This window comes from Corylus avellana, chromosome 7, assembly GCF_965113065.1.
Source record: "Corylus avellana chromosome 7, dhCorAvel1.hap1.2, whole genome shotgun sequence".
NCBI lineage: Eukaryota > Viridiplantae > Streptophyta > Magnoliopsida > Fagales > Betulaceae > Corylus > Corylus avellana.
This window is the reverse complement of record NC_142496.1, coordinates 20,538,987-20,564,186: the sequence shown is the minus strand read 5'-3', so window position 1 is coordinate 20,564,186 and position 25,200 is coordinate 20,538,987. Positions and strand designations below refer to the sequence as shown.

The 25,200-nt window shown below is 36.2% G+C and overlaps 3 protein-coding genes and 1 pseudogene across 3 annotated transcripts; 2 read left to right on the top strand and 2 right to left on the bottom strand.

Moving 5' to 3' along the window:
• The first annotated feature begins 1,520 nt into the window (after positions 1 to 1,520).
• On the top strand, positions 1,521 to 8,837 carry HDA2 (histone deacetylase 2). Its single transcript, XM_059599597.2, has 13 exons — positions 1,521 to 1,799; positions 1,878 to 1,933; positions 5,138 to 5,255; positions 5,465 to 5,527; positions 5,841 to 5,909; positions 6,590 to 6,756; positions 6,879 to 6,943; positions 7,023 to 7,069; positions 7,402 to 7,446; positions 7,549 to 7,599; positions 7,911 to 7,997; positions 8,183 to 8,270; positions 8,441 to 8,837. The coding sequence occupies exons 1-13, from the start codon at positions 1,695 to 1,697 to the stop codon at positions 8,533 to 8,535; spliced, it is 1,056 nt and encodes a 351-aa protein (XP_059455580.2). The 5' UTR covers positions 1,521 to 1,694; the 3' UTR covers positions 8,536 to 8,837.
• Positions 3,186 to 4,379, bottom strand: LOC148584649 (plasma membrane ATPase 2 pseudogene; annotated as a pseudogene).
• A 4,210-nt stretch (positions 8,838 to 13,047) lies between the features above and the next one.
• On the top strand, positions 13,048 to 21,981 carry KEA6 (K+ efflux antiporter 6). The gene is made up of 20 exons (XM_059597408.2): positions 13,048 to 13,741; positions 13,943 to 13,986; positions 14,439 to 14,497; positions 14,636 to 14,714; positions 14,831 to 14,892; positions 14,987 to 15,062; positions 15,178 to 15,252; positions 15,851 to 15,922; positions 16,006 to 16,089; positions 16,926 to 16,994; positions 17,111 to 17,188; positions 17,370 to 17,458; positions 17,805 to 17,901; positions 18,058 to 18,111; positions 18,983 to 19,078; positions 19,395 to 19,583; positions 19,671 to 19,748; positions 19,968 to 20,012; positions 21,013 to 21,102; positions 21,277 to 21,981. The coding sequence occupies exons 1-20, from the start codon at positions 13,528 to 13,530 to the stop codon at positions 21,358 to 21,360; spliced, it is 1,734 nt and encodes a 577-aa protein (XP_059453391.2). The 5' UTR covers positions 13,048 to 13,527; the 3' UTR covers positions 21,361 to 21,981.
• A 1,842-nt stretch (positions 21,982 to 23,823) lies between these two features.
• LOC132185796 (transcription factor MYBS3-like) lies at positions 23,824 to 24,855 on the bottom strand. Its single transcript, XM_059599586.2, has 2 exons — positions 24,529 to 24,855; positions 23,824 to 24,327 (listed from the first exon to the last, which is right to left on the bottom strand). The coding sequence occupies exons 1-2, from the start codon at positions 24,851 to 24,853 to the stop codon at positions 24,113 to 24,115; spliced, it is 540 nt and encodes a 179-aa protein (XP_059455569.2). The 5' UTR covers positions 24,854 to 24,855; the 3' UTR covers positions 23,824 to 24,112.
• Between the last annotated feature and the right edge of the window lie 345 nt (positions 24,856 to 25,200).

The window sequence follows — 25,200 nt, the reverse complement described above, 5'->3', positions numbered from 1 at the left end:
CACTTTGGCTCACATAGTGCTAATTGATTCCAAAGACAAGTCATTTGTGAATAAAAATCAGTAATACTCTGACCTGGTTCCTGGCGCATGTGATGGAGCTTGGTCACAATCTGAAACCGCTGAGCAAGATCAGTCGTGCTGTAGCGCTGAGCTAACATGTCCCAAACATCTTTGGCATTGTCAAGATTGCCAAATGTCATGCTGATGGAGACAGCACAAGTGTTGGAGAACCAAGAAATAATCCTGTAATGGATACTTTTCCATGTGCGGAGGCGGGTAGAGAAAGCCGCAGCAGGTTCCTCTTTTCCAGCAAGAGGCTTAGATTCTTCACCAGAAACATATTCCCAGAGACAATGTCCTTTGAGCCACCTACTCATATTTTGAGACCAAGCCGGGTAATTGGAGCCATCGAGAATAGTAGGAATAGGTTGGGTAATATCTTTGGTGTTTGGGAGAGTGGTAGGAGGTACGGCCATTTTTTTTTTTTTTTTTTTTTTTTTTTTGGATATAATCCGGTGTGGTTGGGTGTAGGATAGGTTCTGTGAGCCTGGTGAGAGAGTTGAATCCGGTGTGGTTGAGTGTATGATAGGTAATATGAGCTTGTTTTAAAAGGTTAGGATTTGGTGTGGTTGAGTATATAATAAGGAATATAGGCTTGGTTAAAAGGCTGAAATCTGGTGTGGCTGAGTGTATAATAAGTGTGTGAGCTCAAAAATCAGAGAAAAATCTGGTGTGGCCGATTGTAGAGTAAATACGTGAGCTCAAGAATGACTTACAAAGGGGGCGGCGCGTGGCAGCTCTGGGTGGCGCGTGCGACGGCTGGTTCGACAGATCGGCAGCCTCCGATCACGAATCTGTGATTCGTTTCTGAAAACGGCTGAGAATGGCGGCGCGTGGTGGCCGGAAACAGCGCGGGGCGTGTTCAAAATTCCACAGAAAGTTGTGGCGGCGCGTGGGGACTCCTGGTGGCGCGTTCTTTCGGTAGGTCAGTAGGTCGGCAGCCTCCGATCTGGATTCTGGCAGAGTTTTCTGAGAACGGCTGACTTGGGCGGCGCGTGGTGGCCGGAGGTGGCGCGTGAGGCGCGTGAATAGTGACACAGAAACTTCAGGCGGCGCGTGAGAGCGCGTTGAACCTCAGAACGGTGATCTGATAACTCCACAGGATTTATCGGACCTTTTTGAGCCTGTTGGTATAATAATTATACCAAAACAAGATCGAAAAGGCTTTTGAACGAACTGACTTCCTACTTCTCTAGAGAAGGCCAAAACTTGGCTCTGATACCATGTTAAAATAACTAAAGAAGACTAGAGAATATAGGGATAAACTGAATATTGTATTTCTGTGTGTTTAGAACTGTATACAATGAGGCCTATTTATAGTTGAATACGGCCAGACAGAATAGGAAATACAATCACGGAATTAATGTACAATATTACAGAATAATATCAATGTATATACATGAAAAGTATATCAATCAGCAATTATGATAGTATATTAATCAGCAATTATGGCACCGTATTCGAGCACCGAGAGCCGAGTTGCAGCACTTGACGAGTCATGCCAATTTCAACCGAATAAAAGCTCGGAATCTCTGCAAAGCAACCATTTTCGTGTTTTTCACCTCGCCAACGTTGAACTATCTCGGTCTATATATTGCTGTATTCTCTGCAAGTCCACGAGTCGCTCTCGAGCAATGTCTTCTTCCTCCTCATCTTCTCCATCCACAAGCGACGAGGAAACTCTCCGGCGCAGCCGAATTCTCAAGAGCAAGCTATACCTTGATGTTCCTCTCCCAAAGGTAAAATTCTAGGTTTATATGGAATGTTTTTATGTGTTCTTGAATTTTGTTATTGGACTAAGAGTTTTGATCAATCAGGTTCCAATTGTTTACTCGGCGTCGTACGATATAGCGTTTCTTGGCATAGAGAAGCTGTGAGAATTTTGAATTTCAATTTCTTTTTACTCTTTGCTGTGTTTTGAGATTTGTAAAGTATTTGATGTTTGCTTAGTGAGTTTTGGTGGTTTTGAGGGGTTTTGTTATTTGAATGCATTATATGCGATTTTAATTGCAGTCTTAATCAGTTAATTTTTTTTTTGTTTTCTTTTCTTTTTTTATCTCTTGTTTCTAGTGAGTTATGTTGCACAAATTGAGGCAAACTTGGATGTTAATGGTTGAATAAAATCAGAAAGGGGTAATCATCACGTTAAGTATTTTGTTACATGCTCAATTTTCTCAAGCACGTAACATGATAATTTTGGGTAGGTTCTTAGAGAGAACTGGCATCTTAACAAATTACGTTGTCAAATAGAATTTCCACAATAATTTTATTTAACATTCTGAAGTCTTTAAATAGACATTTACAATTAGAAAAGATAAATGACACCCAACTAATGATAAACCTAATTTTAAAATAACAATGACAAAAGTCATCCAAATCCCAAAACGAGAAAAACTAATATGAAAATGCCCACTAATCCTTACTAAATGAAAAATCCTACTCTAGCACAACTAAGCCTATCTCACCCTAATTCCCTCTGTAACATTCCTTTCATGGATAACTTCAAGAAGCGGTAGGTCATTGTGGTGGACAGATGTTGCATGTGTAAGAGAAATGGGGAGTCCGTGGACCATTTTTTTCTTCATTGTGACTTGGCTTATGCCATTTGGATTGCTTTCTTTAGTCGTTTTGGACTATCTTAGGTTATGCCTAAACGTGTAGTCGATCTGTATGCTTGTTGGTGGACTTCTGGTAGCCCACGGAGTGCTGCTGTGTGGAAGATGGTGCCTACGTGCCTTTTATGGTGTATTTGGAGGAAAATGAATGACAACAGTTTTGAGGATTGGGAAAGGACATTGGAGGAGATTAAGTCTTTATTCTTCAAAACTTTGTATTTGTGGACAACTACTTATGTATCTCTTTTGACGATTAGTTATAGTGATTTACGTATTCTTTTTGCTCCTTGTAGCTAGATGTTTCCTTTTGTATTATGTATACTTAGGGGTGATTACGTTTTAAAAAAAAAAAAAAATTGCCCTTTGAATGGACCTTGTCCCCAAGGTCCTAGGAATTCTCAATCTTGATATCAGGGAGATTTCCTCATGTCTACTTTTTTGAAGGCAGGAGTATCATTCACTCCCGCCATGCGACAAATATGTTTCTTAGCTTGCAAGCACTTTAAAATTTCATATTTGTGCTTAGGGAAACACCAACAAAGCCATCGGCTTTCTCTATGTAACAACTCAGGAAAAATGCTGGCTTATCATCCCAAAATGAGTACTTAATTTGAAACTTCCCTAGAATCACTTATAAAGTCCATTTTTACTAGTAAGTAAGCAATATGAGACTTAGCATCCGTGAGTGTCTTTATAAACCACCCACTCTATGTGGACTATTTATCTTTCCAATATAATTTGGGTGTTACACTCTATCAGCTCATCAATTGGTAAACCTGCAATAGACTAATCCTTATCCTGTCCTAGCAAAGCAGATGCAAGATGCATGTTAGTAGCCATTCCCAGCAGACGTCCAGTTGCCTTTCCCATTGCAATTTGATCACCTATAATCATTTTCACATTCACTCCAAGATTTAAATCCCTTCTTAGTGTCCCTGCATTGTCATGCCTAGGTGGGTTCAAAGAGAGACATTAGACTAATGAATTACCGCCCCCCCCCAGCACTCTCTTTCCTTCCTTATGGAACTTCCTGGTATGCTACAGCAAGAGATCATCAGCCTTGCTCTGCACTCTTATTGATCACAGCATGAACTCTATGCTCATTGTCCGACTTATTATGGGCAAGGTCTAGAATTTGTTCCGGTGCAGCTTAGCTGGCTCTCTGCATTTTACCATCACGGTCAATATAAGTCAATACTGTTCGCTTATCCTTGGGATTAAAAGGGAGGAAGTGTACTGCTTGAATGCCATCACATGCCTTCTTTGGATCAGCCAACATCCCAACTATAGCAGAATGTATTGCATCTTGATTTTCCACGCTAGAGGCTCGAGCTACCATCATAACAACGGTATCTCCATCTACTCCTTTTGCAAAAACCTCAGTAAGAGCTTTGCCCACAGTAAGCTTGTTCAATGTCAAAGTTCCAGTCTTGTCACTGCAAAGCACTTCCATGCCTGCCATCTCTTCAATTGCTGTCATCCTCTTTGTGATAGCTCCCTGCTGAGATAATTAATGAGAACCAATACCCATTGTCACTGACAGAACTATAGGCATGGCTATTGGAATTCCTCCAATTAGAAGCACGAGAAGATTGTTAATTCCAGGGTGGCATTGCCAGTCTTGAATGGGATGCATAACAATAATTTCTATATATTCATCCCCACAACATCATGCTCACTCCATCTTCCATCTTGAAAAACCAAGTTTAAGATAATATTGTGTTTAATTTTGATTTTTTCAAAAGGGTTTTTTTTTTTTTTTTTGGTATGTTTGGTTTAATACCAACCCTTTGTCGGGATGAACAATACGGAACTTTTAAAACTGTTCAACTTGTTTTAAAAATTCTAATTTCTTGAGGCAAAGGTCAGTACTTGTGAACTCTTGGAATTGCTAAAAACTTTACTAAATTGATTTTTTTTGCATTGAAGGCATCGGTCTTTTGAGGTTCATGTTAACAAGTTGCCTGCCTCATTTATCTTGTGGAGATTGAACGCAAGTCCTAGTCTAGCAGTTCTTATATGTTAGGCTTTGTTAGGCAGGAAAACAAATAATGGTGGCTCCTATCACCTTGATCCCTTGACATACATCAGATCGGAAGCTAAGTCATTCTATTCTAAGAATATGACAATTTTACTTGAAAAACTTTTGGTATGTGAACTGTGGGTTCTCTTATCAGTTATCACGATATATCTGTAATACCATGGTCCGTTAAATATCATTTTTATGAGCTTCAGTACAATGCTTCTTAAGGTATTATTGTGCTAAATAGGTTTATTACTTGTGGCCCTAAATGGTAGAAATTATGTCATGGTTTTGCATGATCTTCTGTGACTATGAATTGGTGAGCTATTGTTGGCCATTGAAAAAAATATGAGTTTCCGTATCTTTGGTGTTAAGTGTTGGACTGGATCCAAATTGGTAACCATAATCTTGGCCTTGATTATATATGTAATTTCTGTAGGCACCCATTTGATTCATCTAAATGGGGTCGCATATGTCAATTCCTCATCTCTGATGGTGCTCTGGACAAAAAGTGTATTGTTAAGCCTCTGGAAGCTTCAAAGGATGACCTCCTTGTGGTAATGTCCATACTATCATTGACATTAGACCTACCAAATACTTTAAATCATGCTACTGTATATTCTTCATTTTCTTTTAGATTGGTGTTATTACTTGATATCTGTGAATTGAGCAAAAAGCAGTCGTTGGGATGACCTATTAATGTAAGACAAGTAGCATGTGTGACTTTCACTATCCATATGCTAGCTGATCAGTTATTGTTGAACAGGTACATCCAGAATCGTACTTGAATAGTCTAAAGAGCAGTGTAAATGTTGCCAGGATAATTGAGGTAATGTGTCACTCCTTGAGTCTAATTTATCATCTATACATGCTTTCTTAGAGAGATTATTAGCTTGTACTGAATATCACCTGCTTTTCCTGAATCTACTGAAAATAAAAAAGTAATATGGTCTTTCCACAGGCAGCTCCCTAAAAGTCATGAACCTAATAGAAAAATAATGTACCAGTATGGTGCTAGGTGAAAGACTACAAAATGGTTGTTTTGGTTCCCATACATCTTTCATAACCGAGGTTTTTGTAGTTGAAGACTGTTCTTTCTTATACGTTAAGATCATTGTCTAATCTGAACTACTACACTATAGGTCCCTCTTGTTGCACTACTTCCCAACTGTCTTGTGCAGCAGAAAGTTCTTTGCCCATTTCGCAATCAGGTAAAGTCCTTATCTAACTTTGACTTTTCATCATTTATTTGTTTTTGGGGAAATTTTACTTACCCTCTTCAACTATCGAGCAATTAGCAATTTCCCCCCTAAACTTCAAAAATTGCAATGTGGGGTTTCAATTTATCAGCCTCTTTTGTTATGATTTTCTGTTAAATCCTAACTAACGAAGTAAGTACCCAAAATACCTCCTTTATAAAATAAAAAATTCAAAAAAAAAAAAAAAAAAACAGAAGGAAAAGAAAAAGAAAAAGAAAATGACCCACAGTGTGTCTTGGGTCTTGAGTGACCCATGGCATGTCCGTGGGTCAGTTTCTTCTCTCTTTTTTTTTCTTTTTTTTTTTTGAAAAAAAAAATCTGAATTTTTTACTTTTCTTTTATATATGTATTTTTTTGAATTTTTATTATAGTTTCATTTTTATATATTTTTTAATTTAAGGGTATAATTGTATTTTATAAATTTATAGGGGTAAAATGAATATTTTACATATTAGTTGTTTAAGTTAACGGTAGGTAGTAACTGAAAGGGTTGATATATTAGAAACACATATTGCAAATTTTTAAAGTTTAAGAAGATCATTGTAAATCACGTGGTAATTAGAGGGGGTAAGTAACGTTTCCCTTTTATTGTTTCCTGCAGAGTAGGGTTATGTAGATCATATGCATTACAGGTGGGAGGGACTATTTTGGCAGCAAAGCTTGCAAAAGAGCGAGGATGGGCCATCAATGTTGGAGGAGGTTTTCATCATTGTTCTGGGGAAAAAGGAGGTGGATTTTGTGCTTATGCAGATATTTCTCTTTGCGTGCACTATGCCTTTGTACAGTTAAATATATCAAGGTACCAGAGTTGCGGTTAAGGTGAAATAGATGCAAACCTTGCGATTATCAGTTGGGAATGTGAACCTCAATTTTGGATTAGATTTTGAGAGATGGGATCTTTCATTTCTTGTCTTGTTACAGGGTGATGATAATTGATCTTGATGCACATCAAGGAAATGGCCATGAACTGGATTTTGCCGGTGACAGTATGGTTACTTATTTGTCCCCGTGGTGGTTTAGTTTCACTCTCTTTTGTGATGTCAATGATAGAATTTTTACGAACAGGACGAGTCTATATTCTGGATATGTACAACCCGGGAATATATCCATTTGTAAGTTGCCTGCTTTAGTTGTTATTACTATTTATTTGCTTACTTTAAGGTGCTAGCTATCATGCAGGAGTAGTCTTTAGGGGTTTTCAAGGGTAGAGGGAAATCATGAATCCTACTTTTGTGTAGCAAATTGTTTTCGTTGGTCTAGAAAATAGAAACATGACCTTTTCTTTCTTTCTTTTTTAATCCAAAAATATTTGTAGGTCTTTGTAATTAATTTGTCACGCCATCTGTTTTTATATTCCTGTTTGAGCATAAATATTATTTTGTATTGAATCATATCCTGATAACTCCTCTATGTTTGCATTTCTTTAAATCTTTTCGTTTGTTAGGATTATGAGGCAAGGAGATACATTGATCAGAAGGTTGAAGTAATGGTAAGCTGTGCTTTTCTTTTGGTAGAATTTGATTGTAGTTGTTGTTATTTTTCTTTTTTTCTAGGCCTACTATAATAGTTTTGTTTTCCTGAATGTCAATAGAGTGGGGCCACAACAAATGAGTACGTGAAGAAATTAGATGAAGCACTTGAGGTATAAAATTGTTCCTCCTGTCGTCAACATGCTTGGCTTCTTATTTTTTGCTTGATAGTAAACTCAATTTAAAAATAAAATAAAAAATAAATAAAATAAATAAAAAAACCTTGTTATGTGCCACTATGTGGAGCTATTGGCCTATCAGTGTGTATCACTTGCATTTCATGTGCTGTCATGGTATATTCATGTCTTCCCCAAACCCCCTCGGTGTTGAGGTTGTGCCTGATATGGAGAGTCAGCTTTAAGTTTCAATTAATTTTATAAATGTATTTCTTGCATCTTTGAGAATTTTCTTAAGTGAATACTAGGTTGCTGCGAGAATGTTTGATCCTGAGTTGGTGGTTTACAATGCTGGAACTGATATTCTAGATGGTGATCCACTAGGCAGGCTGAAGGTAATTTGTCCTTTGACCTGTTTTGGTCTGCAAAAAAATTGAAAACTCTCTTAATTTCATTTGCCTGGTCATTCCTTTTAATTATTTCTTTATTTGTGTGTAAAAAACAAGAATTAAGTGTTTGGTGCAAAAGTTCTTACTGTTGTTTCTTCCATCGTTTTCCTATATTTTGCTTTATTTTGCAGATCAGTCCTAATGGGATTGCCAACAGAGATGAGAAAGTTTTTAGGTTTGCTCGTGAGAGGAACATACCTATTGTCATGCTCACATCAGGTTCTCTCTCTCTCTCTCTCTCTCTCTCTCTCTCTAGGCTCATTTTTGCAAAGAGTAATGCTACTCTTCACACTAGATTTTCACATAAGTTGATGTGATATATATATATATATATATATATATATATATATATATATATATATATATCATTTAACCCTTAATTGTTTCAGGTGGTTACATGAAGTCAAGTGCCAGAATCATAGCAGATTCCGTTATAAACTTGTCACAGAAATGCCTGATAGATATGGGTAAGAATGGCGCATGAAGTGTTCATCACCTTGTGCTGGCACGTAGAAGGCTGAATTACCACCAAAGGATCCATGGTATGGGTTTATGCAAGTACGCATATGAAACGAGTTTGTGTAGCTGATCTCTATGCTTGTGTTTGTCAAATGTAAAAACGAGAAGAAAGGGATGTTATTGAGAGTATAGTAAATGAGTAATACTAAATAGTAAACACTACACCCCCATCCTACTGGGCGGATCTGGCTGTGCTCATCTGCCTAGATTGCTAAGTGTGTTTCCTTTACGGTTGTTAATGCCAAAAAATCAATTGCATTTCTCTCCCACTACTTTCTGACACTTCTTTAGTGAACATGAGCTACATCCAGAGACCACCTTTGTAAAAGCACCCACATCCTAGACAGCTTGTACTAATCCCTAAAGTTTTCTAGATTCACCTTCCTTTCTCAGGCACTGCGGAAAGCCTCATGCTCAGCGTAGTGCTGCTTAGATTCTTCACACAAGCTTACACACACAAAAAAAAAAAGAGAGAAGGGAGGAAATAAAATAAACAAAAAAAAAAATCCATAAGAAACCTTGAAAAAGCAAAATCAAATCTACAAAAACACTTCAAAAAAAATAAATAATAGGTAGTACTAGTGTTGGGTGTCAAAGGCATAACGGTAGTGAGTAGTAGCACCGAGGGGCAGAGGGAGTCAAAGTTGTGACGTGAGAGGGCCAATGGCTGTCGAATGAAATGAGAAATGAAAAAGACAAAGTAAAAGTGAAAGTATGAAACCCTAAACTTAAAGAAAAGAAGCATCTAACCTTCTAGTAATATTGAACGTCTTAACCTTAGCCGAAATGACGTCGTTTTGGTATTAAACAACAAAATGATGTCGTTTTGATATGCAATATTATTTATTTTTATATATATTAAGCATACGTGGAAGCGGTGAATTCCCCTGTGTAGCTCCACCCATGATATCCCCCATTACGGTCGGATAGTTGGAAGGGCTAGTTGGCGCCCTTGTTACGGGCTAAGACATCCACCCATAACAAGGGCAGAACAGGTCGATTATTAACCGGCTCGCTTGAGTACTATTTTTAGAGAGGAAGTTGAGAAAAATTAGAAAGAACATAAAATAAAATAAAAATGAGAAATAATATTTAAAGAAAGTAGAAAAAAGAATAAATAATATGTTGGAGTGTGCATTAAAAAATGAGTAGGTAAAGTAAATAATTTCATTTTTTATTCGTTAATATTTTACCTAACCTTGCTGAAAGGTGCCCTTGGCAAGACATTTTGTAAAATAATGTGAATTTTAGACTTTTAGTAGTTGCGGAAATAAAAAATATATTTCAAACTTCTTCTCTTTTTCTTTATTTTTTTCCCTTTAGATAGGCTCTTATGAGTCCCTTAAAAAATAGAAAAATGCTATAATACAATAAAAATATTATTTGTGGCCCATAAAAGTCCTATGTGGTAAGAGGTTATAAGCCCATTCATAGTTGATGTGGCTCCACCTACTGATGGGGCCTGTAACCTCTTGCCACCTAAAATTTTTATTAGCCAAAAATAATTCTTTTATTATGCTATATCATATCTCTAAAAAAAAATAAATAAAAAAAAAAAAATTCTGGCTATCTCTGTAGGATTTGATGATGGACAATTTTTCTGCCTTTAATGCGATTCTTTTCACATCTTTATGGCAAAAATATGCCGAAGTTATCTGAAAAAAATAATAATAAATAAAAATAATTCAAATTCAGTGTCCTCTAATTTTCTGTCTCTTGACTCTCTTCCGTGTTTGATTACCTGTGGCTCTAGCTGCTAGTAGGGCTGTAAATTAATAAGGTGCAATATACCAATTTAAAACAAAATTATTTGGTCAAAATAGAAGAATTTAATTTCTTTAATTTAATAAGTCGAGTTATAATTGACTTATATAATCTTTTTATACATATATCTTGACACATAACATTTAAGACCGACAATTTTTAACATGATTCTCAAATTTGACATAATCCCACCACAAAATTAATGGTTTGAAATTAAGGATCCAATCCGTCTAATTAAATTCATTAAATTAGAGTTGAACCCACCATTAATACCCATCCCTCGTCACGACTTAAATCCAACATGTAATAAGGTTTCATTTCAGTATTTCGCAACCGTAGATTCCAAGCCAGATCAAGACGTTGTTTGTATCCTGCCCAAAACAAAAATACAACAAATAAATAAATAAATAAGGATTGATAAACGTTGAAAATGAGAAAATGGGAAAGTAGAACGTTGCAACTTGCAAGAGGACCACATGTGAGGGTCCCAACAAAGCTCCTAAATGCTAATCCATATCTCACCGGACTCAAGCCTTCTTAACCAACCCAACTCCCTCCCATTCCTTCCTAATAAATTGTCGTAAAATTACTTTTATGGTGAATTTTTTTAATACTAAATAATATTATTCAAAAATTAATAATAAAATAAATAGAATGAAAAAGATTAAATTTAAATTTAATATTTTAAATTTTTTGAATATTAAACGCAATTTTAAACCCCTCAAACACACATTCAAACAGGCCCTTAAAAGAACATCACTAGAGTAAACATCACTAGGCTTCAACTTATGAATTGAATAATACTTCTCTTCTCAATAACTCTTTAATTCATAATTGTTTGTAAATTTTCATTTACTAATGTTTAATTCTTAAGAAATGATTCTTTATATGCACTAATACAATGTCTACAAGTAGAATTTCTCTTGCACTTTTTGTACTGTCTCTGTGTCTCATCTCACATCTAGACTCCATTGACTTCTTTTGTCTTTTTTCAAATTTAGCCTTAGCTACGTATTTTTACAGCTTATACAATGCATGCATTAATCTGCATAACTTAGTGAAATAAAATGTTTACTGGAAAATGACACTACATACTCGTATTCTTTGGAGGATTGCAAGGAATAGGGGAAATATTATCCATTTAAAACTATTATTCCAATTCATCCTTTTTATTTGAACTGCACGAGACATATTAATCAGAAAAATGATATTTAGTGTAGAACTAGAACAATATGGCAATGAAAAATTAGCCATTATTTTTTCTTCTTTACAAGTATTGTTAATTCAAATACTAATTTTAAATGCCACGCCATCCCAATTTTACTAATCCATGTAAAAACCTCACAATCTGTTTCATTAATCATATCTAAAAGAGAATAAATTTTATATAGTCTTGGCACAAACCAAGGCCTTTATCCACCCAGCCACCAACCTGCCGCCAGCGACGACACCGGCCGGTACAGAGAATGCCGAAGATGATGCTGTTTGGTACAGAAAATGCTGGGTAAGAGAACGGTGCTCCATCTCCCTCTCTCTGGTGCCCTCTCTCTCTCTCTCTCTCTCTCTCTCTCACCGGTAGCAACAGAGAAAGAGAAGGAGCAACACCATTCTGGACCCGGTGTCCATATTGTTGCTGCATGTACGAGTACGAGAAGGTTTGCGAGAAGTGTTGCTTGAGGTGCTAGAATTGTCAGCAAGCCTTTCATGGGGTGTCGATCAAATCGCCACCACAGAGCGTGCTGGTGGGAGAGGAGAAGTACTACCATTGTGGTTGGGGTTGTTTTCCTTTGGGGTGTGAAAAGGGTGTAGAGAATGATGGTGAGGGTAAAAACAATGGCGTTCAAGGGAATGCGCGAATGAGGAATGTGAAGACTAAGGTGGGCCGGCAGGTGATGAAGAACGTGACGACTTCGACGTCATCTTCGGCGGCAAGTTGGTGGCTGGGGTGGGTCTTGAAGAAAAATATGAAAAGTTTATTCTCAAAGGTGTTTTGTTTTAAGTATTATAAAAAAACAGATTAAATGGAACACTGTATTTTTGTTATAGTATTCCACGCTGATGTGTTGCCCTCTTATTGGAGGCCACAAAAGCCTTAATTTATACCAAGACTTTATGGAAGTTATTATCTATCTAAAATGTAGACTGATTTTATGTACTCAAACAAATAAAGCATATGAGTATTGGATAGATATTGTTATAGAAAGTATTGCAAATATTTAGAACCGTTAAAATCGATCCGCTCTGCTTGTTAATGTTTTTTTGGATAAAAATACTTTTTTTTTGTTTTGGATAGAAATTTTCTCCAAATCAGTTTGGATGAAATTTGCTTTAACCTACTTTAATAGGTGACAAGTGTCATCTCTCCCTTTTCTTTTTCTTTTTTTAAATATTTTTAAGAATCATTTATTGACATTTTACTAATCTAAGAACCTAAACATTAATTTTTGAGAAATCCAAAGATATTAAATGACACTTGTCACTTATTGAACTCGGTTAGAAAAAATTTTCTCTTTGGAGAAAATTTGTATAGATTGTTTTTGTTTAAAAAAGTATTTTAATGCGATAAAAACAGCAAATTAAAAATTAGAACCAAAAAAAAAAAAAAAAACCTTTGACCCTGATTGCTAGTCAAAATCTTTCGTAGGCTCGTAGGATTGCAGTTGCAGAGCTTGCTGCTGGCAATACTCTTTTTGGAAAAATGGTACGAATGAAATTAAAAGTTTCAACTCAATTGAAATTAATGTTTATCTCTCGTTTAAATTACTCCCACGATCCCCGACGGTGAAGTAGATGAAGAAGTTGTCTTTGATTGGGAACCCCTTTCCTTTCGTGATCTACAATAATGAGTTGCAGTTGACCCTAACCCAGCTCCTTGGTTACTCTTTACCCTTGTCCCTAATTTTTATTTTATTTTATTTATTTTTATTTATGATTTTTTCCTGGTGTGGTGCTCACTACCTTCTCACTCTCTCTCTCTCTCTCGCTCTCACAATAATCTCTCCTCTCTGCGTTGGGTCTCTATATCCCCTGCGCGTCTCTCTCTCTCTCTTTCTCGTTGCATTTCTTTCTCTTTCACTTCCCTCTCCTCATTTCTTCTCTCCGCGTCTTTCTCTTTCTCCCTCTTTTCCTTTTGAGCGTCGTCGACCAACCCAAACCTCTCTCATTCTCCGGTACAAACACTTTCTTCTCTGCAATGTTGAGAAGATCTCCGTTCTTGGAGCTCAGCCTCCTCCTTCTCTGCTTTGCTCTGGTACTTCCTTCGCTGTCCCTCGCCGAGTCAGATCGGCTCGAAACCGCCAACTCCACCGAGTCCAATGTCTCTCTTTCTAAGCCCAAAGAAGGCAGCTTCGCGCACATGATTGATCAAGCTCTGGCCAACGAGTTCCCCGAGAACGATCAGCCCGAAGGTTTGTGGATCCGAGCTCTCCTTTCTCTCTCTAATTGTCAGTTTAGTTAGGGTTTATTTTACTCGTTTGTTCGGTTGCTGAAGAAGCGGTTTGAAATGCGTATAATTACTGTTTTTGAGTTTCAATTTTGTTTGTGTATGATCATTGCTTGGATTGAGTTGTCTTACTCTGTAAAATCCGCTGAGATCTTTTTTTGGGCAGCGGCTGATGCTGGAGGCTTCAATAACAGTGTAGCCGAACAGCAGGTTGGTGGCACCGTATTCTTTAGAAATTTAAAGAAGAATGTCTTTGAAAGAACTAGTTTTTGTAACCATAAAATAAAAGCCTTAGAAGTTCAATTATGATATTGAGTTCAGATACGCTAGATTATGAGGAGGTAATTGTATTTCAATTCAAAATCATGGCTTTATGAAAGGTAACTTAAGATCTCAATGGTCGCAATTATAATTTTATGTAAATTTTGCAAAATTTTAGTAAAATGTAATCAGATATGCTCGCAGTGATGTAGAATATCTCACTTGCATTCTCATGATGTATTCTTTCTTGATTGTCAATTGTGATTTATTTGCATTCAGGCTCTTGATCAGTCGGATTTGCTATATCTTATCTTTCTGTCCTAGTTTGAACTCATTAGGTGCCAATTTTAGCATGAAGCTCGCGCTGAACTGCATTTTCTTTATCTGTTTGTGTTGATCAGGCAGTTCTGGAAACTGTAGCCAGAGTTAAGACGAAGAAAAATGACACAAAAGAGGAAAAGTATGTGTTTCTGTTTTAAATCTGAGGATGCGTGTGTGGCTTCTTACTTGTATTCGCCACTAGAATAATGAGGATTTCTTTCTTTATGTAATCGTTTTGTGGCATTTTTCATTCTCCGTTGTTGCTTCCAACTTTTAGGTCATTTCAACTGCATCATGTTTTTAATCTGGATAATGAAAATAGAGCAGAAGACACTCCAACTTTGATAGATCGGAAGGTAAGATTGTTTCAGTAAAAATTAATCTTACTTTGGTAACTATCAAAATAAAATCTTTCCATGTTTGGATTTATCGTTTTTGTTCTAAATGAATAATCTATGTGCTGTATTTTCAGGACAACGTCTTTATTATATCTAATTTCAAATCAAAATATCCAGTTCTGCAGCTAGACTTGCGGTAAACTTTGTGAATTTGTTGTAGTTTTGTTAAAGTTATGTTTCTGCGTGTGCAATGTGAGCTTATCTGAGCTTTTCTACTTATTTCTTTGTAGATTGATATCCGATTTGGTAGTTGTTATTGTGTCAGCAACTTGTGGTGGCATTGCCTTTGCTTGTGCTGGACAGCCGGTCTGATTATTTGATCTATGTGTTATTCATGCTAATCTGCACTCTTAGGATCTGTTTAAGTGTTATGTTACACTAATTGTCTGATATTATTGTTAATAATGCTAAATTTTGTCAGGTTATTACTGGCTATTTGCTAGCAGGATCTTTTATTGGACCTGGAGGCTTTAACTTTGTCAGTGAAATGGTCCAAGTATGTTGCTTGTTTCTTTAAAAGCTATAGTCCCACTTTCTCTTATTACTTTAATACTCTTTAAAAATGATGGTTTGTTTGCTTTGTTGACATACTTTACTGTTTTGGCCAAGTTGTCTCTTCATGTGTCATGATGCCAATGAATGAATGAATCAACTGACATATCTAACAATCATTTGATTATTATTGTAGTAATTCCTTTAGAACTTAGTTTAAGCCTAGACAGTTTTTCACTTGTTTTAGACTTGTTATTTGCTATTCTTTAGGTTTCTGTAGTCCATGTCAATATGCCTATGTTACAAATTTACTGGCGATCGTGCATTTTGTTGAAACTGTCATTAAATAGTTAACAGCATTAAAGAAGTTAAAAACTCATCTCATTATAAAGTGTTAATTGGTGGGCCTCTGTACATTAGGAACTGGAAATGACATTACCTAGCATCTTTTTTGATGGCTTGAGAAGCTATTGTCCATTCAATTATTTAGTAGGTTCGTGTCCTCTTATGTCATGGGATTCTATCTGGTGAACCGCTGGGGTCTTCTTTTGTCAGATATTTTTGCACGTTGCTTACTTTTTTGCACTGATGCATGCGCATAGGTTGAAACGGTGGCTCAGTTTGGTGTAGTTTTTCTTCTTTTTGCGCTAGGCCTGGAGTTCTCCACAACGAAGGTCAGATTTTGTTCTTTAGCCGTCTTCATCTTCTGGTCTTGTAGTGAAATTATGATTCAAACTTTATTTCTGTGTGATTGTAGCTTCGAGTTGTTCGAGCAGTTGCTGTTCTTGGGGGCCTGCTTCAGATTTTCCTATTTATGTGCCTGTGTGGTATTACAGCCTCGGTATGCCTGCAAATTATAACAGAACTTTCATGGAAGTTTTTCCCTTTCTACTTTGAAAACTACATGCATATGAGGATATGCCATGGAAAAGTTTAATTGAATTGGGAATATTGCAGACACTTAAGAGCTGCAATTTTCAAAGTAATAAGAACAATTGGAAGTAGAAGACAAATTTATGGAGGATTCTTGTATCGTTTCAACTTCGTTTCCACTTTTTTTTTTTTTTTTTTTTTGTGTGTGTGTTCGTGCAAATGCGCTTTAAAGTTACACCTCTTGCTATTGTATTTTGTAATTGTTTTTTTATTTTATTTTTTATGTTAAGCTTTGCACTGGGGCCCTTTAGCTCTAGCCTTAAGGTTGTTTTATTTCGTGTGAACTATACTTTGAGCTAGTGGATAATAATGTCATTTTAGGCAGGTAATGTTAAAGACAATTTTGATATCATTCGCCTCACTTTTGGCATTCTAGCTCCTGAGTCTTATGGTAGTATCAGACCACCTTTTGACTGACCAATGGGAGGTCTATGTTCTGCTATAGGGCCTTGAAGCTTTCACTCATCCATCTGACCCGATACATTAATCATATTTTGTTTGCATGGAGTCCCTAGGACTTGGCTCTAGTGTTAGAAGACTATGGTGGGGTTGGGTAGGTCTTGGGTTTGTATATTAACAAATAAAAGGGGAAAAAAGATTTACTGTATAGTACTGGTGCACTTTGAATGGAAAATATTAGTGCATTGATTTTGATGCCAATCTTCTAAGTTTCGAATATCTTTTTCTAAAGTAATGATGTTTCTCATTCTCAATGCTGCAAGTTTGAGTGGATTCCTTTTGCAGTTATGTGGTGGTAAAGTTTCTGAGGGGGTATTTGTTGGTGCATTCCTTTCTATGTCTTCAACAGCAGTGGTAAAACTTTATCTTGAATCTGTCTTATGTGTGGATGTGCTTGCAGTTCTATATCTATCTATCGGTCCTATAATGAATATTGTCTGTAATGGAGAAGTTTTTTCTTTGGGACACAGGTATTGAAGTTTTTGATGGAAAAGAACTCTATTAATGCCCTTCATGGCCAAGTTACCATTGGCATCCTTATTCTGCAGGTATTTAGCTGATTTTTCTTTCTTTTCTTTTTTCTATTTCCGTTTAAAAAGAAAAAAAAAGAATCATCCTTCAATGGACTCACCTTTAGGTGTTTTCTTTCTACTACTCAAATGATTGATGTGGACACTCAATTTCTACTTTCAAATGCTCTTTTACTCTTTATAAGTTTTTGCCCTACAGGACTGTGCCGTAGGTTTGCTGTTTGCTTTGCTTCCAGTACTGGGGGGGACTTCTGGTGTTCTTCAAGGAGTGATGTCCATGACTAAACTGTAAGTAATGAACTTGCGAAACTCTCCAAGTTTCCAACCTCCTGTCTCTTTGTCTAAGAAGTGTCGGTGTGTCTGATATGGAAATGGCTCCTTAGGAGATGTCTTTACTACTTAGCATTTAGCAAAAGGACTTGGAAGTGACTTGATGGCCCCTTATGACTACAGTACTACATAAAATATGGTGTGTATTTTTTTATTGATTAGAGCGATAGGGACCATGGGTATTCCATACAGAAACAATGTGAAGTATACGTATTTAAAAGAATATATATATATGAAACTCACAACTTTTTGGGTATTCAATCAATATTATCTCTTATGACATCTCATTTCTTCCCTTTGGCAGGTTGGTGGTATTAATTTCATTTTTGGCTATTCTGACAATATTATCTCGTACTTGTGTCCCTTGGTTACTTAAACTGATGATAAGCCTATCATCACAGGTATGGTTACTCATCATTTACATACTGTTAAAGATTCAAAACCTATTTTATGTTTCATCATAGGTGTTTGTGTGTTTCTGAAAGATTGCTGATCATATGTGTGCATGATCTACATTTCACCTTGATCTGTTTTTAAGTATATTTTTATCTGTGCAGACCAATGAACTATATCAATTGGCATCAGTTGCGTTCTGCTTGCTTGTAGCCTGGGTTGGTTTTGCTCCCTAATTCTTCATCTGTCTGGAATTCTTATATGACTTAGATGTTACTCTATCTTCGTTCCGTATCATTTTCCATTCTTTCATGTTTGAAAATTAGAGTTTGAGGATGCTCATTAATTTAGTGGCACAGCATATGTTTGATTGCGGTTTCCAGAGCGGCCACTAATTTCATTTGCTTTCTTTTATGCATAGTAAGGTTGATAGAGGAAAGTGAGAATTTCAGTATCTTGATTCAATGTCTACTAATTTGGCGGAAAGGTTGACACTCAATAGGGAATTTTTTCCTCCATGCTTTCAAATCCACAAAAAAACTACCATCAGTACGTTGTCCATGCTTTTTCATGGTAGTATTTCAAGCATTTAAGCCCCGGGATTGCAATGGCCAAGTTTTAAATCTGTTGAGTTGTGTCTGAATGATAAGCTTGTTCTACTATGAGAAATGGTCATCTCAGCTGATTAAAGAAAGATGCTGCATGAAGTTAGTTTATTTAAATATCACCCAAAGGACACTCTATCATGGACATTTATGATTATCTCGATCATCTATGCATAAAATAAAGTTAGTGGATTTAAATGTTCTTTATATCAAGGGCACATTAAGTTTTTGCATTTGCCATAATCATGTAGATGGTACCTACAAAGAATGGAAATGTGAAAGTTTAGAACAAACTAACATCTGACACTGTATAAAAGGCTATAATTGGAGTCTACTTGTTAGCTAGTAGTGTTGATTGCTGCAGAAAAACATTTTATTTTGTTGGAAATACCTTGTGAGTCATTGCCTTGTATTTCTTGCATTGCATATACTATATTTTGACCCTAAGCATGTGGCTATTATCTAATTGTTTGTACAATTTCAGTGTAGTGATAAGCTGGGGCTGAGTCTAGAACTTGGTTCCTTTGCTGCTGGAGTGATGATATCAACAACTGATCTTGCACAACATACACTCGAACAAGTAAGGCTATTTAATTTATGCCATCTGTCATCAGAAGTAGTAGTTTACTAGTCTGTCTGACATCCAAGTTTTGGCATATTTCTCTTCCCCCAAGTGTAGTAGTGGTGGTTTTACCGCCTGTTTTTCTGTAGTATCATGCAAAATAAAGACTGCATGTCTGTCATGCACAAATCGTATGATATGTAATATGTTGCGATTCATCTGTATAAGGTAAAATATTGTTCTCTAGATGGAGTCTTCTGACGGTAAACATTTAATAGGTGGTATTGAGTTGTACCGTGAGTGATCCTAGACTTGAATTTTGTTTTCTGTGCAGATTGAACCCATTCGCAATCTTTTTGCTGCTCTTTTTCTGGCCAGCATTGGGATGTTGATCCATGTTCAGTTTCTCTGGAACCACGTGGATATATTACTAGCATCAGTTATTCTGGTGATCATCATAAAAACAATAATAATTGCCACTGTTGTCAAGGGATTTGGTTACAACAACAAGACTGCGATTCTTGTAAGATTTTAGATATCACAATGGTTATGTTATATCACTTTTTGTTTAATATTTTCAATTTTTGAGTGAATTTGGGTGCATGTACAGGTTGGAATGTCTCTGGCACAAATAGGGGAATTTGCTTTTGTTCTTCTCAGTCGTGCTTCTAATCTTCATCTAGTTGAGGTTAGTGTTACAGTTTCAATTTTTCATGCTGATGCTTAAACAGAAAAATTTTCTTGCTAAGAAAATTTTGGATAGTAAACACGTCTGGTACCCTTGTTGTTCACTAATGACCATAGCATATCACTATGGCCATGTTTCTAGATCTTTAAAACCCTATCTTCTAGCAGGAAAGTATGTGGAAATTATGAGCTGTAGAGCTGAAACTTTGAACATTTTCAGGGAAAAGTGTACCTGTTGCTTCTTGGGACTACAGCTCTTAGTCTGGTATGAAGTTATTTTATTCTATGTTTTAACTGATATAATGTGTAGTTGATGAAGCCCGTGCATGCTTTGGATGTACCATGTTTTGTTTTATCCCACAATATTTAACTGTTTGTTGACAAATAACAAACTTACATCACACAATTATTCTGAATAGAAGTGTTAAGTGTGTCTGTCTGCGTTTCTTAATCTTTTAAAATAATTCTGTTTAGATGAATGCTCAACTGAACTTCAACCTCCTTTTACATATGAAATACTTGGTTTCTTTTCTTTTATGTGGAGCCTTTTTTTATTTTATTTTATTTTATAAGTAATCGAATTTTTTTATTAGAAGTGTAAGGCGCCTCTACGTACACCGGAAGTATACAAAAGGAAACTATTAACTAGAATGAGCCAGAACCCCCCATTGCACCCCAAAACACGAAGGCAAGAACCACCACCATATCAGAATTACAGCCAAGTTGAAATCACCCACTCACACGACTAACTTCTCCACCACCCTCAAGTCCCAGATAATCACAATACTACTCAAAGCTCCACATGATGACACTCCCATAAACTCGGAATAATGGATTATCAGTTTCCTGAAACCAGGAAAAAGTTATGATGACAAAATGCAACTCAAACCAGAAATGTTTGTAATGTACAATTCTCCCTCATGGAAAGTTTCCTGGATTTGAAATGACAAGGGCATGCTGATTAGAAATGAGAGGAAGAGACCCTGCGAGGGGCTTGGAATATTATTCTTTTAAAAGCTTAAATTGATTTTTTTTTTTTTCTTTTGTGTGTTAAATGAAGCTTCCATATTACTTTGGTTAATTCTAGGAGGAAAGGTTTTGGTGATCATTTTGAGTTCATAGAACTGAGCACTTGAGTCAAGATTGTTGACGGAAAGTGGTCTTATTATATTTATCAGTGATAAATATGGTCATGGCTGCACTGTTGATCTTCCTTATCATAGTAATGTGCTTTCTGATTGGATCATTCATAAAAACTTCTCCAGGTGACAACTCCTCTGCTTTTCAAGCTTATTCCTGCAGTCGTGCACCTTGGCGTGCTGTTGCGGTGGTTCTCCGCTGACAGTTCTATTGAGGTAATTACTAGTATACATTTAATCGTCTAGATGGTTAGCTATAATAGAATTACCAGTTTCTATGCATTCTTTTCACTTTCTTGGTTAAAAGATCATTCTAGTCATAGGTTTTCTCCTCATCCTTCCGGAGCTTTATTGTTTGAAAGGCATCTTATTTTATTTATTTGACTTCAGATTATATTTAAAGGAGATAATCTCCGCTCGGAAAGTGGAAAGCAGCGTGTTATATTGATTGACGAGGAACCTCATGATTCGTGAATACTAAAAAATATATATGAAGTGAAAGGGAATTTCAGAGTTATATGACAAGTTATACTTTAGGCCCCCATCCTCCTTTCCCAACAGTGTGACAGAAGTTGATTGGATTGCTGTTCTCTAGAGTCTATTACAAGGCTTTTCCACGAGAGTTGCTGGTTACCTGTTACTGATCAGACTAGAAATCAGCCACCCAATTTGAACCAAAGAAATGCAGAAACGGGAAAGAGGTAATCTAACTGGTGAAAAGGAGTAACAGATGAAGCTCTATCTATGATTCATTCGTCTCCACTGCGGGACATTTGTGGAGACCCTATTCTTTCCAAGTGTAACATAGTTTCAATTTTGTAATCTTCTAAAGTAAATCGTGATTCATAGGTCTCCTCCAAGAGAGTAGAATTTTGAACCTTTTTTTTTTTTTTTTTTTTTGTGATGTACAAAACAGTACCGAACTGTATTTCCTTTTCTATTCTCGAAATTTTTTAGTTTTGTAGTATGATATCTGATACACAGCCTCTGGTTTGTTGTAACATAATCTGAAAGAAAAATGATTAAAAAAAAAATGGTCCCTTGTGGTTTGGATTTTTAATTTTATCAAGTACTTCGTTGACTTTTTAAGTTCAATATTTGAGGCTGTATCAAATAAGTACTGTTTCTGTTCTATTAATTTTTGTTAAGAGAATGATCGTGAGAATTTTCTATTTTTCAATATAAGTGAGGCACACGGAATGGAGGTGTTGCATCCGTTCATGGGAAAGGGGTGTTCTGTGACTTTTGTCTATGCAAAGGGGTAATGCCAATGTGCCATCACCGGCTCTGCGAGGTGGGGGGAGACCCCCTGCATAAAGTGGGTGGATGGAGTGGCTCCATAGTAATTTTCTTTTCTTTTTTCAATAATTTTTCTTTAGGTTAAGAAAACGAATTTTAAAAGCAATCCAATGAAGAAATAAACCGATAAGAAGGGGAAGGCTAATTGATATTGGTATCACCTCAAATCTCATGGATTTAATTGATAAATTAAAAACTTAAAGAATTTAGTTTATAAAAGCTCAAATCACGAGGAGAAACATGTGGTGTAAAAGTGGATATTCGTAGTTTTCAGGACACAATTTATAATTATATGGATGAAAGAAGACATTCTTTGATGACTAAAATTGATAGTAATTTACGAATGAGTTATATAGAGGATTCGTTTGACACCATACCAACAAGCATCAGTGGGCCGGTGCATCTACCCCGATTAACAACAAAAGCCGTGTAAGAAACAAATATTGTAGAGCTTATGGGCCGAAGACATTGGCTAACTAATGGGCTTTGCCTAGAACATGTTGGTCTTCTTAAGCAAATTTTTGCTGGGTCAAAATCAAGCCCGCGGGACGGTGATGGGCTTTCATGCCCAAAAAATAGTGGATAGTCCCCAATGTGTTTTGACAGTAAAGCCTGAGCCCAATAAATTAGTAAGGGAATCCATTGGTGAAAATGGGGACCCGGTTACGTACGTTGATTCCATCAACGTATAGAAGGACAAATAATTATAAATAATCTGTTCAGAGCACATACAAAGAAGATCGGACGTTGTTTTGAGATTAGAAGGAAATGGAGTTTCGGTTGAAGATCAGGAACTCGGGTCGGCCACGGAAGATGAAGACTTCTGTTTGTATAGATTTGATCTTTCGATCAAATAGACTTTAATTTCCACATGCAATTGAAAATGTAGGAAGACATTATAAACTTTCCTTAGTCATGCCCCGTCCTCTGTTAGATTGATTAGACTAAGAGTCTATTTGTAATTACGTGTAAGAAATAGAGCTTGTAAGTCAAAAAGCGCTTTTAGGCAAAAGCTTAATTTTTAAGTTTTTGTCAAAATTGCGTTTTGGCCATTTTAACCTTTAAAAACGCTTTTAATTCTTTTATTAAACGAGTATTTTTTTTCTTCAAACGGACTTTTGAATGTTAAACACCCTTTTAAGCTCCTCAAACGCAATCCCAAACAGGCCCTAAGGGCCTCTTTGGATGCGCGTTTGAGTGGTCTAAACGTGTACTTAATACTCAAAAAGTTCATTTCAATAATAAAATTGAAAAAACTTTTAAGAGTCCAAAAATGGCAAAAAAGAACTTTTAGCAAAAGTTAAAAAATGAAGCTTTTGCCAAAGATCATTTTTAACTTAAAAGTTCTATTTCTCAAACACAATCTCAAATATGGTCTAAGTAAAATCCTAATTGCTGTGGGATGGACCATGACTGCGACCCCTATAGGAATTGGTGCACCTTAATAAATTGACATTTGTTCTTATACATGTAAAAATTAAGTGCTCTAAGAACACATTTGTTTGGTTACTTAAGAGAAAATATTAAAAATTAGGAGTTTGAATCCTAAATATAACCAATTTAAACACCAAATATTGAAGGTAGACCTACTGGAAAATGGGAAACTTCGTTAATTAAAACACGTACGTGCTGCTATAACGTGGTAAAAGTTCAACGCCCAAAGATGATCATTTCATACATGAACTGAAAAAATAATTATTAGATATATTTGTACACGTTATTCCCCAAGTACTATTTCTTCCGGCCGGTGGCATCCTCCGATCCGATCCGGCGAAAACCCAGATGTGAGATGGCACACAAGCTTGACTAACCAATAGTAAGATGTGGATTAATTTCTCCCCTGTCGATCGCCTTCCAAAATAAGGTGCAAAAATCCATAATTAATTAAAGGAAATCCATGCATATGCATAATGCATGCATCTAGACTCTAGAGCTTCGCCGTTACATCGAAAAGGGGGCTGGATCGGAGATTTGTTTTGTTGAGGCGGTTCTGACGAAGAAAATATTTTTGTGCATGGCTGGCTACTTGGGTTGGAGTTCTTGTTGTGACAAAATTCCTGGACATGCCCCTCCAATCTCCCTTACCCAGCCTTCCCAGCCCAAACAAAAACATCCGGTGCTCCTCCTCACTCCATGGCAAACCTGACATTTTATTTATCACCCAAAACAATTAATTAATTGACATGAAAAACACCAAATACACAGAATAATTCCATGAATCAGAGAATTTTCTGGGTTTTATAGTTAATGCAAAAATATCTTCTCAGAAAGATGCCAACCAAAATAGAGAGAGAGAGAGAGAGAAGCACAAAGATTAAAAAACTGCATGCATGGTTTTCTCACCCTTCTTTCTTCTTTCTTGATTTGTAGCAATATTGAGGTCATCAGAAATATGATGATCATCCATGGTAAGGAGAGAAGCTGGTGATGAAGAGGAGGGTGTTGATGAAGAGGATGACAAGCAATCCATGCTTAAACTCTTCCTCATAGAAGAAGAAGAAGGTGAAGAAGATGAAGATGAAGAAGAAGAAGAAGAAGAAGAAGAAGAAGATAAGTCAAGTTGCACGCCAAATAGCCTAAATTTACCAACAAAATCACTCCCTTTCTGAGTGGCGCAGGTTCTTGAATTGTGACCTATTTTCCCACAAAGTGCGCATTTTCTTGTCATTATCGCCTTCACAAACAATCTAAACTTAGGAGCTAAGAGAGAAGAAGAAAGATGGAATCAAATAAATAACTCATCATTACTATTCTGCTTGTCCGTATATATATATATTTAATGATTGCCGGGGTTCGATCAAATAAAAAATCAAATTAAGCAAGAAAATAGGATCAATAATGTTTTTGAGTTATCTCTCTCTCATCCCATGAAATTATTCATAAAAATATATTAGGTATAAACAATAGTAACATATATATATATATATATATATATATATATGGTAGTCTCAGCTAACCTTTAGATCAGTTAGTATTAAAATTCAAAAGTTTGTTGAAATTGTCAAATCAGTATTT